This window comes from Zingiber officinale, chromosome 2A (assembly GCF_018446385.1).
Source record: "Zingiber officinale cultivar Zhangliang chromosome 2A, Zo_v1.1, whole genome shotgun sequence".
NCBI classification, from domain to species: domain Eukaryota; kingdom Viridiplantae; phylum Streptophyta; class Magnoliopsida; order Zingiberales; family Zingiberaceae; genus Zingiber; species Zingiber officinale.
In genome coordinates, this window is record NC_055988.1 from 127,087,743 (window position 1) to 127,103,760 (window position 16,018).

General features: G+C 38.9%; 2 protein-coding genes across 2 annotated transcripts; both read left to right on the top strand.

Annotated features, from left to right (window-relative positions):
* The first annotated feature begins 2,698 nt into the window (after positions 1–2,698).
* On the top strand, positions 2,699–4,769 carry LOC122042258 (solute carrier family 25 member 44-like). Its single transcript, XM_042602273.1, has 2 exons — positions 2,699–4,073; positions 4,399–4,769. Exon 1 carries the CDS (start codon positions 3,065–3,067, stop codon positions 4,070–4,072), a length of 1,008 nt encoding a protein of 335 aa, XP_042458207.1. The 5' UTR covers positions 2,699–3,064; the 3' UTR covers position 4,073; positions 4,399–4,769.
* A 4,624-nt stretch (positions 4,770–9,393) lies between these two features.
* LOC122042259 (putative pentatricopeptide repeat-containing protein At5g08490) lies at positions 9,394–12,440 on the top strand. The gene has a single exon (XM_042602274.1). It carries the CDS (start codon positions 9,615–9,617, stop codon positions 12,363–12,365), a length of 2,751 nt encoding a protein of 916 aa, XP_042458208.1. The 5' UTR covers positions 9,394–9,614; the 3' UTR covers positions 12,366–12,440.
* Positions 12,441–16,018: the final 3,578 nt, after the last annotated feature.

The window sequence follows — 16,018 nt, forward strand, 5'->3', positions numbered from 1 at the left end:
AATGACAAATCCCTCTTGATTCAATATGCCTTACTCAAAGGAAATTTTTTCTTATATGCCAAGCCCATCATGCGAATTGAAAAACATTATTAAATTATTATTATATAATAATTTGGTATATGATATCTAATTTAATAATTTAATAAATTATGTTATTATTATTAAATAATAATAATAATAATAATAACAACATTATTAAATTGCTTTTTTGCACCTTATGCTTTGAAGCCATTGTCACTATAACTTATTTACCCTTGCCCTTACTCTTACTTTTATCCTTTCTCTTCTTCTTGTTTGAATACTAAGATGGAGATGCAAAGTGAGCACTGTGAGATGTGTCATGCCTTAATCTCACTTCTTCTTGTACACACTGAGCTAAACTCATTTAGTATCTACTTCTCCTTTTGAGTATTGTAACTTATCTTAAAAGGAGTGATTTGTGTAGGCAAAGAGATTAGAATTAAGTTCACAAGTATGCTTTCGGACATTTTCAACTTTAGTATCTTAAGCCTTGTAACCAAATTCAGCATCTCCATGATGTACTTCCTAATACTACCCATCTTGTTATACCACATTGACACTAACTTCGTGAGAAGTATAGTAGTCTCGACCTTTTCGTTTGAGGCGAATCAGTCTGCTAACTCCTTAATAAAGGTTTTAGTATCCTCATTCTCAATAATCAAATCTCTAAGTAATTCCGGAAGAAACATCTTCATGATAATTAGACTCATTGGATTTGATCACTTCCACTTGTCATAAATCACTTTTTGATCCGCAGTGGAATCACTAGTCAAAGGTGTAAGACGATCATTTATATGCAAAGCCTCGATCCATGCAATATAATAAAACTGTAATATGTTCCTTTCATTTTTCATAGTCTGTGCTAATAAGCATGGGAATGCTGTTCAAACTTTAAGCTAACATACTATGCACATAACTTAAAAGTCAAATTAGACTTGTGAGCTTCCTACAACATATATCCGACATAAAAAATGACTTTCCTTTGGGCTAACTATCTTTAGCACGGATGTATATTTATCTATGCAAATACCCCTAGCCCTCCCAAGTAGTTCTCGTTTTAGCGATAGTATTGGCTTGACTAAATAGCAAACACGAAGAAGAATACATGAAATATTGCTAAAAACGTAGCTAATCAGTTATCAATAGATTGATATCTGCTACCTATCGATTGATACTATTGTCAATCAATTACCTTCAAGCTGCAATCGATTGACACACCTTATGTATCATTTTCAAGACACCAATGCCAATCAATTGCTCTTCAGCAATCGAGTTCCTTGATCTATTCAGAAGGCTTATGTTTGCAAATTCATCCATCCCAATTGATTGACGTCTCACAATAATCGATTGGTGAACATCAATCAATCTCACCGATTGATTCAGAAACCTTCTGTAGACAATTCAGCAAATAACAATCAATTGGTACATATGACAATTGATTGGTGTTAACCAATTATCGACCCAATCGATTGTTCGACTTTCTATGTCCGACCTAGGCTCAACAATCAATTGACTCCTCATGGCAATCGATTTGCCTAATCAATACTAAACTATTCTGTACACAACCCAAGTTCAATAATTGATTGGTCCTCGTGATACTCGATTGGTGAACACCAATCGATCTAGCCTATTAATTTCAAACTCTCTCGTGCCTAGTTTTGTACTTATCAATTGATTGGTAATTTTCACCAATCTATTGGTAGTTGAAAACCTAATTTTCTGAAAGCTATTGTTCAACTAAAATTTTTTTAAAATCATGCAGTCAATCGTGTTCTTCATGGATAATTCAAAAAACTTGATCTAGAGTTTAAATTCTAACCTATCCATATTACATTCGACGAATATGCCTCCACGATAGTCTATCGAAGTAAGAAACAATGCATATTTACCAAATGTTGAAAATAATCCATTTGATCTTAAGGCTAAAACTGAAAATCGAAACAATGACGGTCAATGGGTTAACCTGAATCTATCGCAAGAGTGATTGTATCGCTTACTTGTCATCATAGCCGACTCTTGCAATGCAGCGGAAGTCTTTTGGAGGATTGGATGGACAGCCTTAGCTTAGTCTCAATGGAGAAAGAGTTCAAGGAAGAAGAAGCAATGACAAATCCCCCTTGATTCAATATGCCTTACTCAAAGGAAGTTTTTTCTTATATGCCAAGCCCATCATGCGAACCATCCACCTTAAAAGTCATTCCAGATCCGCAAAGAAAAATCACAATCTGATGCAGAAGCTGCGTACCTGTTCGAGAACGATGGTGGTGCTCCAAGAAAAGAGATTCCTATCGGGGGAGCGATCGAAGAGTCTCCTTGCCTTATCGAGATCGCCGGCGAAGGAATGCCCAACGATGAGAGTGTTAGGGCAAAGGCGTGCATCGGGAAGGGAACCGGAATTTGAGAGCAGATCAAGGAGGCGGTTGAGGCGGCGTCGATGGCTTCGGAGAAGCGGCCTTACAAGTCCCAGAGGAGAGGGATGGAATGAGGCGAGGTAGAAAGAAGGACGAGGTAAAGAGGACAGATACTCATCTTCGTACCAGGATTGGGTCCATGAAGATACCCAATAATAAGGAGGGTAGAACGGCAAGAAACATAGAGTCGCAAAAATTGTAGCGCGACCCGGACACGTCAGCACGGTCTGCGGGGGAGCTAGACCTCGCGGTCCCCATTGTCTAACTGCGAATCGGTGAGTGACGCCTGTTACAGCAGCTCCGTCGCTTCCTTAGCGGTTGAAATGGTCTATAAATATGCAATAAAGTCCCTTGTAGATCCAATAACCAGCACTGACGCCCCTAGCGTTGTCCGCCAGGAGCCAAGCCCTGTATAGTCGTCGTCTTCCCTCTTCTTCGTCGTCGATTCTTCGTTCCGATCATGGATCGGGTTCTCCGCATGGTCCGAAGTCGTCCATGAACGGTGAGATTGCCCAGATGTGGGTCACCTCTCGAGAGAAGTTTGGCTCCATGTACAGTGTGGAGAAATTAGAAGTAGGGTTTTGAAGAGATGTAGGAGAGGTCGAGGGTTGGAGAGAGATCGAGGAAGGGAGATGAGATATATGACTGCCACAGGTGCGGTGGCGGAGGAGGAGAGGGCGGCGTCGACGGCATCGGGAGAGATCCACTTGCCGGCGGAGGTGGACTGGGAGATGCTCGACAAGTGGCGGTTTTTCGTCCTTGGAGCGGGACTTTTCTCCGGTGTATCTGCGGCTCTGTACCCGGCGGTGGTCCTCAAGACGCGGATCCAGGTCGCGCATCCGCCGCCGCCGTGCCTCCGCGCGGTAGCCTCCATCCTCCGCCACGAGGGCCCCCGGGGTTTCTACCGTGGATTTGCGACCTCTCTCGCCGGTACCGTGCCTGCGCGGGCTCTTTACATGGGCGCGCTTGAGGCCACAAAAAGCGCTGTTGGCACCGCCACCCTTCGCTTCGGGGTCCCTGAGCCTGCTGCTACGGCTGCCGCTTCCGCTGCTGCCGGACTCAGTGCGGCCATCGCTGCCCAGTTCGTATGGACGCCTATCGACGTGGTCAGCCAACGCCTCATGGTGCAGGGATCCGCTTCCACCGCTAAGTACCGCGGTGGCGTCGATGCCTTCAGGAAGATCCTGTACTCCGATGGCCTCCGCGGACTCTACCGAGGGTTCGGGATGTCAATTCTCACCTATGCTCCATCAAATGCCGTTTGGTGGGCCTCCTACTATCTTTCTCAGAGACTGATCTGGAGCGGTATCGGCTACCACATTATCGAAGGCGGCAGTGAGTTAAGGCCGGGATGCGGGGCTGTGGTTACGGTCCAAGGGTTAAGCGCGGCAGTAGCAGGTGGAGCGTCGGCGGTGGTGACGATGCCTCTGGACACCATCAAGACAAGGATGCAAGTTCTGGATGGCGAAGGTGAGAGAATGACAATTGGACGAACTATGAGGAGTCTTCTCAGAGAAGGAGGTTGGGGAGCTTGCTACAGAGGTCTCGGTCCAAGGTGGGCTTCGATGTCATTATCTGCCACCACCATGATCACCACCTATGAATTCTTGAAGAGACTTTCAGCCAAAGAGTCCCCTTGAGGTACTTCTAACTGCAATAACCTTTTCTTTCGCCTTTATATCCTGTTTCTTTTTTATGTATATATGTAGTAGTATTCTATTTCAGTTGTTTTAGGTAAGGGGAGAACTCTTGTTACTAATTGAAATACTGATATAATCTAATCCAACTATGGATTGAGTTTTGCATCCAATACCACAAGTTTACCTTTCTTCCTTTGAATTAGTTGATGACTTGATGCTCGTATCATTCTATAATTCATTCTGATCAAGAATAGATTTTCTCTTGTACATATGAATCATTTTGTTCATAGATTGAGGTGTTTTAGTTTTGGCAAATTTCTTTCTAGGATTGGAGCATCTTAGAACAACATGGTGGTGCTTTTCAATGGCTTCTAAAGACAGATGCTTGATTAACGAGAGCACTGATATGAAACACTAGAGATGAAGCTTATCAAGGCAAGTGTTTGATTAATGAAAGCACTGATATGAAATATTAGAGGAGAAGAATATTAAATTAGAGAGTGCGGATGAAAGAATCATAATGGCCTGGAGATCTTGTATCATTGTGGGGCATTTGTGCGCACATCAAGTTCTTGTCCTCCCACTCTTCAGAATTATGATTGCTTTTCTTAGCCTGCACTCTTACATGTCTTCTCCTCTATTATCACAATTTGAATTAATGGGCAATTTAATAAATATATCTCATTTCCTGATCAAATCTTGTTGAGTTTGTTCCTTATCACAATAAAATTGACTTGGATTGCTTTATCTTTGAATGAGAAAGGAGATGCCCACCATGAATAGTTTCCTTGTGTTTTTGAAGCTATGAAGAAAGGACATTTGACAGAGATTGATATGCACTTCTATGCTAGAGATTCAAAGTGTTTACTTTATTTTCAAAGCCTAATACTAGGAGCCTTGCCTGCATAGTTAAGCAAGCTTTAGTTATTGGCTAAATTTTACTAGAGTTGATTCCCATATTTTTGAATTGTTTGACTCGTAACACTAATATGTCTTTCATCTCCCTAGATCAAGCAACTTCATAGACATTATGAGTAAAAACACCAAGAAGTTTCAATGCATTAGTCAGCGGATGGCTAAGTCATGAGAGTTGCGCGATATGCATACCATATGTCACTTATACGGATAACTTATATTACTTCTCGCAAGGCAAGTGTTTCTTTTTTTAATCCTAGTCTTTAGCAATCAGATTAAGAAATGGTTATTTTAGAGAGTGGATGTTGCTCTCAAGTTTTTTTAAATTTAAACATCATCAAGTGGTTGCACATGGAATCTGATTTCTTAAAGTAAATGATTTTGTAGGATGTTTGGGACATGGTAGGCAGGAAGTGATGCTTAAATTATAGTTGGAAAAACAAAAATAAATAGGTGAGATTCCTTATGCCTGATAAACTAAAAAGAACCACTAGAAATTGTCTGTCCCTTATCTCTTTCCTTTTTTTCTTTTTGATAATTCAAGTGGGTAGGCTTCGTCCGACTAATTTCGGAGATAAACGGTCTTTCCCTGTGATTTGCCTATCGGATAAATCTGGAGAACTATATATGCACACCTTTTCTCTTTCCTTGCTTTTGTTATTGGTTGGTGTGCGTCTTCAGAGAGTTGCAGTTTAAACTCTGTAGATCTCTAATTGAGGATCAAAATCTGGTTGCAATTGCATCAACTCGATTGTCAATCAAAATCTGTTATGAACTGACCTTGATTTATGGCTAGGAGAATACATATCAAAGTGGGGTCTTCAATTATACACAATTTCTTGTCCATTCACTTGGTATAATGTTAAGTGGTGGGTCATTGATGGCTGTGTGATTGTGATTTTTTATCATCATCATTTGGCCTTTCTTTCTTCCATTCTACGTCTCTATTCCAACCTCATTTGATTTGAAGGACATGGTGGTAGCTAACTATTCCTTGTCAACTTCTATAGGCAATTTTTTGGGGGCACAAATTAAAAATTAAAAATCAAAAGAATGTATTGAGATTGTTATTTTTTTTTAAATTTTTTTAATCAAAAAAATGTTTCATCCCATCCGTCCCTTTTAACATGACATAGTTGTTCTCGTTCTCCTGCCTCATGCATTAAATCAGGTGTGCTACAATGTAAATGTACAAGTGCATATGGTTAAATCTACATTGTATTGTAGAGCTATGAAATTGTAATATACTTAACAATTATAAAATCATAAGAATAAGGGATGTTGAAAAAAAAAAAAAAAGTGTCCTTTTAATTTTTGCTAGATTTTTTGTTCCTTCCATAAGAAGTTGATCAAATTTTAAATTTTAATGGTGATAATTTTAAAGGTGTGTTCTAAATTTATCAAAGCTAATCAAATCGAAGACCGCTTGTCTTCCCAATTTATTTGGGCGAAATATAAACAAACGACCATTTGTATTTAAAGTTATAAATGAATTAAGCGTTCGTGAACAAATTTGATGTTCGACTTGATAAGAACTTATTTTATATTCGTTCAATATACATAAGATTAATTAAACAAACAAACTTGAACAACTCGTTAAAATAAACAAACAAACTTGAACATATATATGTTCAGCTCGTTAATGTTCGTAAACAACGTTCGTGAACAATATTTATGAACTATATTTATTAATAAAATTCTTTTCAATATGCTAAATAAACAATAAAATAAATTAAATTAAATTAAATTATTAAACTTAATAACCAATCAAACGAACTTAAATTAAGAGTTTGATAATATCTAAATGAAACAAGCTCGAACCAAACTCAAGTCAAATTTAAATTAAGAGTTTGAAAATATCTAATCGAACCAAGCTCAAATCAAATTTCAAAAAGCACAAACTCATACAAAATAAATCTAAGTCAAACTTGAATATTCATTTTAAAAGCTTGATTCATTTTAAACTCGACTCAACTCGATTACCTTATCAAATAAACTTGAACACTCCAAATCCTTGTATTTGCACATTTCCTCTCATTGTTTCAAAGGCGAAATATAAACAGCGAAATACAAACAATTTATTTGGGCGAAATATAAACAGGCGAAATACAAACTGTACATAATTTATTTCTCTTCACACCTAATTGTTAAAAAAAGGAACTTCTCACCTTTATCATGGAAACAATAATAAAAAGGGCGTTTGTTTCCTATTTTATTTAAATCAAAATTAATTTTAATTGAAATTATATTTTTCGACAAAGTTAGACTATTTTCTCTCTTTTTTAAAATTTTATTTTTTTGTATTTTTCTGGTTAGTAAAAAAAAAATTTAGTAGCCTTTGACAGCGTGGACTACTTCCAGTGAGAACAATAAAAAAGGTTAGAGAAAAAGACAGCCCATAACAGATTTCATGAGCTATAACTAATTATTCAAATTCAACTATAACTAATTATTCAAATTCAACTTCCAGACGGTTTGGAAGTTGAATTTGAATAATTAGTTATAGCCCATGAAATCTGTTATGGGCTGTCTTTTTCTCTAACTGTTTGGGCCTACTGGAAGATCTCCATCAGCCTCTCCGTCTCCGGCATCATCCCCTGCACCGCCTCGTGCCTGCAGAGCCTCTCTGCCCACGGTGGAGGGAGCGGTCGTGGGGCCTCGCGGAAATGAGGCCAGGCACCGCTGGCCAGGCCTCGTCAATGTTCTGGACGATGACGGATTCGCACAGGAGGCGGCCACCATGGATGCGGTGGATTAGGACGGGGATCTTTTTGAGGACGGGGTAAGATGCGAGGATGAGGAGCTTACTCTTGCCACCGATCTCTTCTTCCAAGTACTCGTACTCGACTTTCTTCAGTTGTAGGGCCACCCTCGCGGGCTCGTAGGGGCATGGCGAATTCCCGAGCAGCTTCACATCCGCCATGGATTGAAGATATCGGAATGCATGATGATTGAATTGGGCCATAGAAGTGTGATTTTATAGAGAGGAAGCAGGCGCCAGTCATTGGTTCTTCCGGGGAAGAAGCGTAGTTTTGTCTTGTAGTTCTGTCAGCTGTGTCGCCTTCGCATCGATTGTATCGAAGGCGACGTCGACTTGGGCGATGAGCTGGCCGAACTCTCGCAGAGGGTTATTGTTATAAAAAAAATGATTTACAGATGTTCTTCACCGAAACAAAGAGGGAAAAGAATCAAAATACAAAAAGAATTGGTAAAATTGCATAATCAAGACAAAAAAAGATAAGAAATAGCAAGGATAAACCAATGAAATACGAGTTTTTAAAATTTTCATGCAAGCAATTTACTGGACCAACATGTTTAATTCAAGAAAATCAGTGCAGGTGGCCCTCAGATCTCATAGCTTTTCAGAATCATCGAGGCTTAGTATATGAATTTCCAGATTGATCACATTCACGTGAATACTGAATAATAATAATAATAATAATAACAAGAAGAAGAAGGAGAAGAAGAAGAAGTAAAGCGATGCCAAAAATGGCGTAATCGGGTCGGGCTGTGAGCGTAATCAGCAAATGTGGTCAACACTGGAAGAACATAAAAGCCTCTAAAGTTGTAAGATTTTCCATCATCGGGCATCCATAACCAGTAATTGTTAACACAAACTACAGCAAGAGAGAATCCGAGCCAAAATGAGAAGATTTATACACATGACAAAATAGCAACCATGATTAGACCTCCATTGCTTCAGAATGAGGAAAATAAATTGTCGAGACACCAATGAAGAATCAGGGTTTGTTCCATTACTCCCCCAAAATCGCTTTTGCAGGAACCACTTTCAGTGAGAAATGCGTTCTATGAGAGCACAACACCGATACACACTATCCCACCTTCAAATGCATTGGAAGAAACCCAGATGCAAAATGGCAACGAACACGAAGAAATCAAATACGGAAAGATCGACAAATCGAGCACATGCTGTTCATAGATAGGATGTTAGCAGAGTTATTTGCCGAGACACCCACTGAAAAATTAGGGTTTGCCCGATGTTCCATCTGAACAAAAGATCTATTTTCGCAGGGAATACCTCGATGAAAAATGCATGTACAGGAGCATAACACAAAATCGAAGAAAAGCTTTCGAAAAGAGCAGATGAAAGATCAAGTACGCAAAAAGGAAGCAAATTTTTCAATATGCTCGACGAAGAAACAGATCCACGAGAAGAATGGCTCACAAACCTCGATCAAATAATAGACGAGCCATGAGGATGAAGAGCAGGCAGAGCAACAAGCTGCATCGCGGCCGCCATATCAAAACCCTAGTTTTCGCTATTTGCAGATTGAGCAGTGCGATCGAGGTAATTATATAGCAGAGGCGAAGCGCTGTTACACCCAATATGACGGTTCGTAGCCAGAAGAATAACACGCCCGTTATAAATATATAACACGAATCCCTCTCAAGCCTTTCCATCGCCGCCGCCGCCGGCGGTGCCGATAAACTTCTGGCGACCTCCGACTCCAATCCGATTCCCTACAGAGCGCCGCTGTGTCTAAAGGTTCCTCTGTCGGATAGCAACAACACGGATGGTTGATTGTGTGCAGACCTTGGCTCAGAAATAAAATGCTGGATCGAGGATATATCCAGTGAGATTGTACGACCTTCAACTAGCAGTTTGATGTTTCAAGCATGCGCTCTACGAGTATCCATCCAACTGAAGTTAGCACCCATTAGAACTTTGTACTCAGCTTTCTCTGGTAAGGCGCTTGCCATTTCTAATGGCGTTACTCAATCCAACACCAGGGATGCTTCTCAGCTGCTCGACGAAATGCCTCTACCAGATTCTAAAAACTGCAACAAGAGGATCAGGTGTTACACATCAGACCATGTGCATTACGCATCTCTGTCAATGTTCAAAAGGATGCTTAGTGCCCAGTTGATGCCGGACAGCTTTGCTCTTGCTGCCACCATCAAGTCTGCAGCGGGGGTGACTGTGTTTCTTGATATGGGGCCTGCAGAAGCCATCCATGGGTTTGCAATGAAGACGGGCTATGTAGTCTTTGCAGCAGTTCAGAAGGCTATGATAGATATGTATGCCAAGTTCGGTGCACTGTGTAGTTCTCGTCGGGTGTTCAAGGAGATGGATAGCCTAGATTCAGTCGCTTGGAATGTGCTTTTGACAGGATATGCTCGTGCTGCACTTCATGATCAGGCATTGCATTTGTTCCTAAGGATGCATGTATGCGGTGTCGAAGAAAGTAAGCCTGATGCGATAACTCTTGCTGTAATTCTTCCAGTCATTGCCAAGCTAGATCTTCTGCAATCTGGACAGAGCATCCATGGTTATGCTATAAAGATGGGACTGGAAGTTGGTACTTTAGTTGGGAATGCACTTGTGTCAATGTACACCAAGTGTGGCTTCGTCGATGATGCTCGTAGAGTGTTCTTTCTCATACCTTACAAGGACATTGTCTCATGGAATTCGTTGATTGGAGGGTGCTCACAGTGTGGGCTCTTTGATGATGCTCTCACAATGATTTCTCAGATGGTGTCAATGAATTTCTTGCTGAATGAAATCACAATTGTGAGCATCCTCCCTGTATGTGCATTTCTAGAAGATGCTTCGCGCTACGGCATGGAATTCCACTGTTACATATTGCGCCATGGTCTCGACACTGACCTTTCTGTTTGTAATGCACTCATGATGTACTATTCGAGAATTGGTGAGATGGAGCGAGCTGAATGTGTCTTCGGTGAATTGGATATGCGGGACCTAGTGACATGGAATACCATGATTGCTGGATATGCTAACAATCGTTGGATTTCAAAAGCATTTGCTTTATTGCAGCTGCTGCTGATGAGTGGAAGAAAGCCTGATTCAATCACTCTTGTAAGTGTTCTTCCATTATGCACTCAACGATATGATCTAGAAGGGGGAAAGAGGATACATGGTTATGCATTTCGTCATCACCTTCTTTACAAAGAAACAACCTTAGGAAACTCCATTGTTGATTTATACGGAAAGTGTGGCAAACTAGAGAATGCACTGCAAACATTTGAAGGTATTAAAGAAAAAGATATAGTGTCATGGAATGTAATGCTCTCAGCTTACGTTGATAATTGTCGGTTGGAGAAGTTTGTTAACCTGCTGAATCAAATGAATCGTGAACAAATACATCCCGACTCTATAACATTACTGAGTGTGATTCAGGCTAGTACTTTAAATGGCAGAAGGAAAGTCAAAGAAATTCATGCTTATGCCCTCCGGTCTGGTTTTGTGAGCTTAGTAACCGTCGGCAATGCAATGCTCGATGCATACACAAAGTGCGGTGACATTCAGGATGCACATAAATTCTTCTGCAGTTGGACAGAAAGGAATGTCATCACTGGCAACACAATGATTTCAGGCTATCTGGAACATGGTCGTCCAGATGATGCAAAAATGGTTTTTGTTCAGATGTCTGAGAAAGATGTAACGACTTGGAACGTTATGATTCAAGGTCACGCACTATATTATTGCAGTGATGTAGCTTTTGTTATGTTCCATCAGCTGCAGAATGAAGGCATGAAACCTGATTCTCTGAGTATTATGAGCATCCTTCCAGCTTGTGTGCGTGTGGCTTCTCCTTATCTGATAAAGCAGTGCCATGGCTATGTAATTCGCAATCATCTAGAGGACATTTACCTTGTAGGTACTCTTTTAGATTCTTATGCAAAATGCGGAAGCATTAGTGATGCATACAAACTCTTTCAGGCAAGCTCCAAGAAGGACTTGGTAAACTATACCGCTATGCTAAGCGGCTATGCGATGTATGGATTGGCAGACGAAGCAATCAGGATGTTCTTTGATATGCTCGAGGCTAATGTCAAGCCAGATCATGTTATAATGACTGCTCTTTTGTCAGCTTGCAGTCATGCCGGTCTAATAGATGAGGGGTGGAAGCTTTTCGAATCCATGATCGAGAATCATGGTATTAGACCTACTATGGAGCACTATGCTTGCATGGTGGATCTTCTTGCACGAAGAGGTCGATTAAGAGAAGCTTATGAATTTATACTTGACATGCCATGTGAGGCTGATACCGGTGTGTGGGGAGCATTACTCGGTGCCTGTAAAATTCACAAGGAAGTTGAAATAGGGCAGCTCGTGGCAGCTAAATTATTTGATGCAGAGACTGAAAATGTTGGAAATTATTTGACGATGTCTAACATTTATGCCGCAGATGGGAAGTGGGAGGGTGTCGAGCAGGTCAGGAGACAGATGAAGACAATGGACCTTAAGAAACCGGCGGGATGCAGTTGGATTGAAATCGCAATGAAGAGGCATATTTTTGTGGCTTGTGACCTATCTCATCCAGAGAGAATCTTAATTTACAGTATGTTGAGGACATTGGATCAAATGGTCAAGGAACCACTGGAAATTATATGATCATTTCACTTCGACCAAAAAGAATATGGTATACTTTATTGATTGAGAATGGTAATTTTTTTGAACTTGATTTAAGCATGTGAAATAATATCAAAAGATAATTAGGGTAAGGAGGATCATACTCACTTCTTAATATAATAATATTAATAAGTTGTCTGGTAAAATCTTATCAATAATTCATTAGTAATATATATGAAAATAATAATTGTTAGCTCCTTTTCCTCCTCGCTCGGGAACCTCCTCCTTCACAGGTCATCTTCGATGGTTGAAACCGTGAGATCTGAAATAGTAACACAAGTTAGAGTCAGGCTGACTCTTCCGGCACAACCTCTTTGACTATTAAATCAGTAGCCATTTGGAAAGGTAAGAGAAGAACAATCGAAGAAGAAGAACTTGAAAAAGGAGTTTCCTCTACGATTTCAAAGAAGGAAAACCAATGTACCTCATAATTGTCGTCTGAGGTGTATATATAGAGTCCAGAGACAAAATCTCCACATCATCCTCGTCCACGCTTCCTCTCCCTTTCTCGCCCAAGTTCGTGATGATGTGGGTCCATGGGTTTGTTATAGTGAGACCAATCTATGGCTTCCACGTAAGATGAAGAGGCTTCAAGAATAACTTTTTGACTTAGTGATGCATATCATTCACTTATTAATTGTCACGCAAGGGAGGGAAGACCTTCCAGGGAATTGTCTCTATTATTTTTCTAATTTACCACGTGTGGGCAACCAAGTGTTTATTGATGCTCCCCATACTTAATCATATTGCCCGGTTGATTTTATTACACATATTGCACTGCTGGCCTCATCAAGAATATTGCCCTACTGGCTTTAAGAAATATGACCCTGTTGGCTTTATAAAGAACATTGCCCTCAGGGCTGTAAATGAACCGAACATTCGTGAATAAATTTGGTGATCAGCTTGGTAAGAACTTAGTTATGTTTGTTCAATATACATAAGACTAATTAAACAAATAAGCTTAAACAACTCATTAAACTAAATAAACAAATTTGAACACATATGTGTTCAGCTCGTTAACGTTCGTGGACAATGTTCACGAACCATATTCATTAATAAAACTCTTATCAATATACTAAATAAACAATAAAATAAAATAAACAAATAAGTTTGAATTATTAAGCTCAATAACCAATCAAACAACTAAAAGTTCCAAACAAACAAACAAGTTTGAATTGAGAGCTCGATAGCATCTAAACGAATCAATCTTGAATCAAGCTCAAGCCAAGTTTGAATTGAGAGCTTGATAACATATAAATGAACCAAGATTAAGCCAAGCTTCAAACAAGGTCAAGGTCATAAAAAATAAACCAAGCCAAGCATGAACATTCATTTCGAAAGTTTGGTTCATTTTATACTCAGCTTGGTTTGGCTCGGGTACCTTATCAAACATACTTGAATACCCCAAGGCTCAACTAAGCTCGACTTATTTATATCCCTAATTGCCCCGCCGACCTGAAGAATATTGCCCTCCTAGCTTTAAGGAATATTGCCATGCCGACTTTATAAAGAGTATTGTCCTGATAGCTTTAAGGAAGTCACTGCCCTACTAATCTTATTAAGAACATTGCCTTACTGACTTTAAGGAATATTGTCCTGTTGGTTTTATAAAGAACATTGATCTGTTGCCTTTAAGGAATATTGCTCTACTAGCCTTATAAAGAACATTGCCCTGATGACTTTAAGGAAGTCATTGCCCTACACTACTAGAAAAAAAATAATTTTTGAGACGCAACAAAATATATCTTAAATTATAAATTTGGTATCTCAAAATGTTTTTGAGACGGTGATAAGACAGTAATGTAGTCGTCCCCAATACAAACGTCTCAAAAAAATATTGAGACAGTGTTACTATCTCAAATGATATTTAAGACGGTGATGAGACAGTTGTTCAATTGTCTCAAAAGTATTTAAGACGGCTATTTTTTTGTCTCAAATGTTATATTTTATCCTGTGAAAAAGCTAGAGACACTAAATTGAGATGGTAATGTGCCGTCAAATAGAAGTGAAGATAGTAAATTACCATTCCTAATGTTTTGGTTTGTTAGATGCACCATTTGTGATCAAAATTAATAATCTTAAAAAAAATATTTACTATACAAATTAATCTAGATTAGATTTATTGAATTACCATTTCAAAACAAAAGGAAAAACTCTCTTTATAAATTAAAAGTGATATACATAATATAAAATTCTAATATTTTTTAACTTACAAGTCAGTACATAGGTTTCATGCCAACATTCATCTAATAATAGAAATATCTATATATCCATCATTAATTTGATAAGAAAAAACTACTATTCTCATGAAAGCTACACAAGAGAAAGCCTAAAAAATAACTCCTCATGATCTGAAGATAACTTCTATTATCCTTCTTCATCAAAATCTTGAACATTAAAAAAAACTCTTATTAGAGGTAAAGATGATTTATAATATATACTGTTTAGAAAAATCAATAAACATAACTTTTTAATAAAAAAATCTCATCATCTAATACATAATCATCTTTCTTGCAACTATGTATATAAACAACACAAATAACCCCCAGTTAAACAAACATCTTCACCGCATAATAAGAAATGATAGTTCATGTGTTTGTCAATATCTTTGAGCCTTTCAAGTTGTTGCACCAAAATAGTTTTATCTACAACATAAAAATATATACAATACATCGCCAACATTGTTAATAATAATAAAAAAAATCTTATGAAAATAACTATCAATGTACCTATTGGTTACCCAATCCTTGTATATGTAAAATAGTATTATTTGCAACCTAAATAAAAAAATATTGTATGTATCACAAAACTATCAAAATTCGTCATAAAAGTCAGACTAACACTAAGAATTGCGTTAACTAAGTAACGAACATGTAAAGAGCATTTAATTGAACACATAACTAGAAACATTCGATCAAAACAAAATGCATGAAATCCTAATCATGGGACTACACATAACCAACACCCAGACAAATCATCACATCAAGAGAATGAATCAACACATCAAGCTACTAGCCTTATAAAAAACATTGTCTTGTCGGCTTTTAAGAAGAATATTGTACTGTTGAATGTTGCTCTGCTAACTTTAAGGTAAACATTGCTCCACTAGCCCTAAAAAGAGCATTGCCCTACTGACGTGAGGAATGTTGGGGATCTTGTGGCCGGCTAGAAGGAGGGTTGAATAGGCTAGGTCACCCCAAATCAAATACTTCTCTACAAGAAGGTTAATGTGTAGCGGAATATACAAAAATAATGAAAATAATAAAGAAAGAACACAAGTGCTAACAAGCTCGATGTAACGTAGTTCAGAGATTGTTTGCTCCTACTCCACGGCTTATCCTTGAGGTGAACGATCCCTTAATCATTCGGTTGATTAGTCTCCGACAATCTTCGGCCAGAGCTTTCTTCTTCTCGGTGGAGCAAACCTCTCATAATGCTCTCTTCCTTTTTACAAGATGAAACTTAGGTTTGGATAAGAAGAGAAGACTTGGGAGCTTGGAGGCAAAGACTAGGAGTATGTAATTACATCAGTAACCTCCTTCAATGCCCCAAGCTTCCTATAAATAAGAGGAGAGAGTTGAATAACAAATCAACTCATCTCGGCACCAGTCGACTGGTCCATACTCCATTCGACT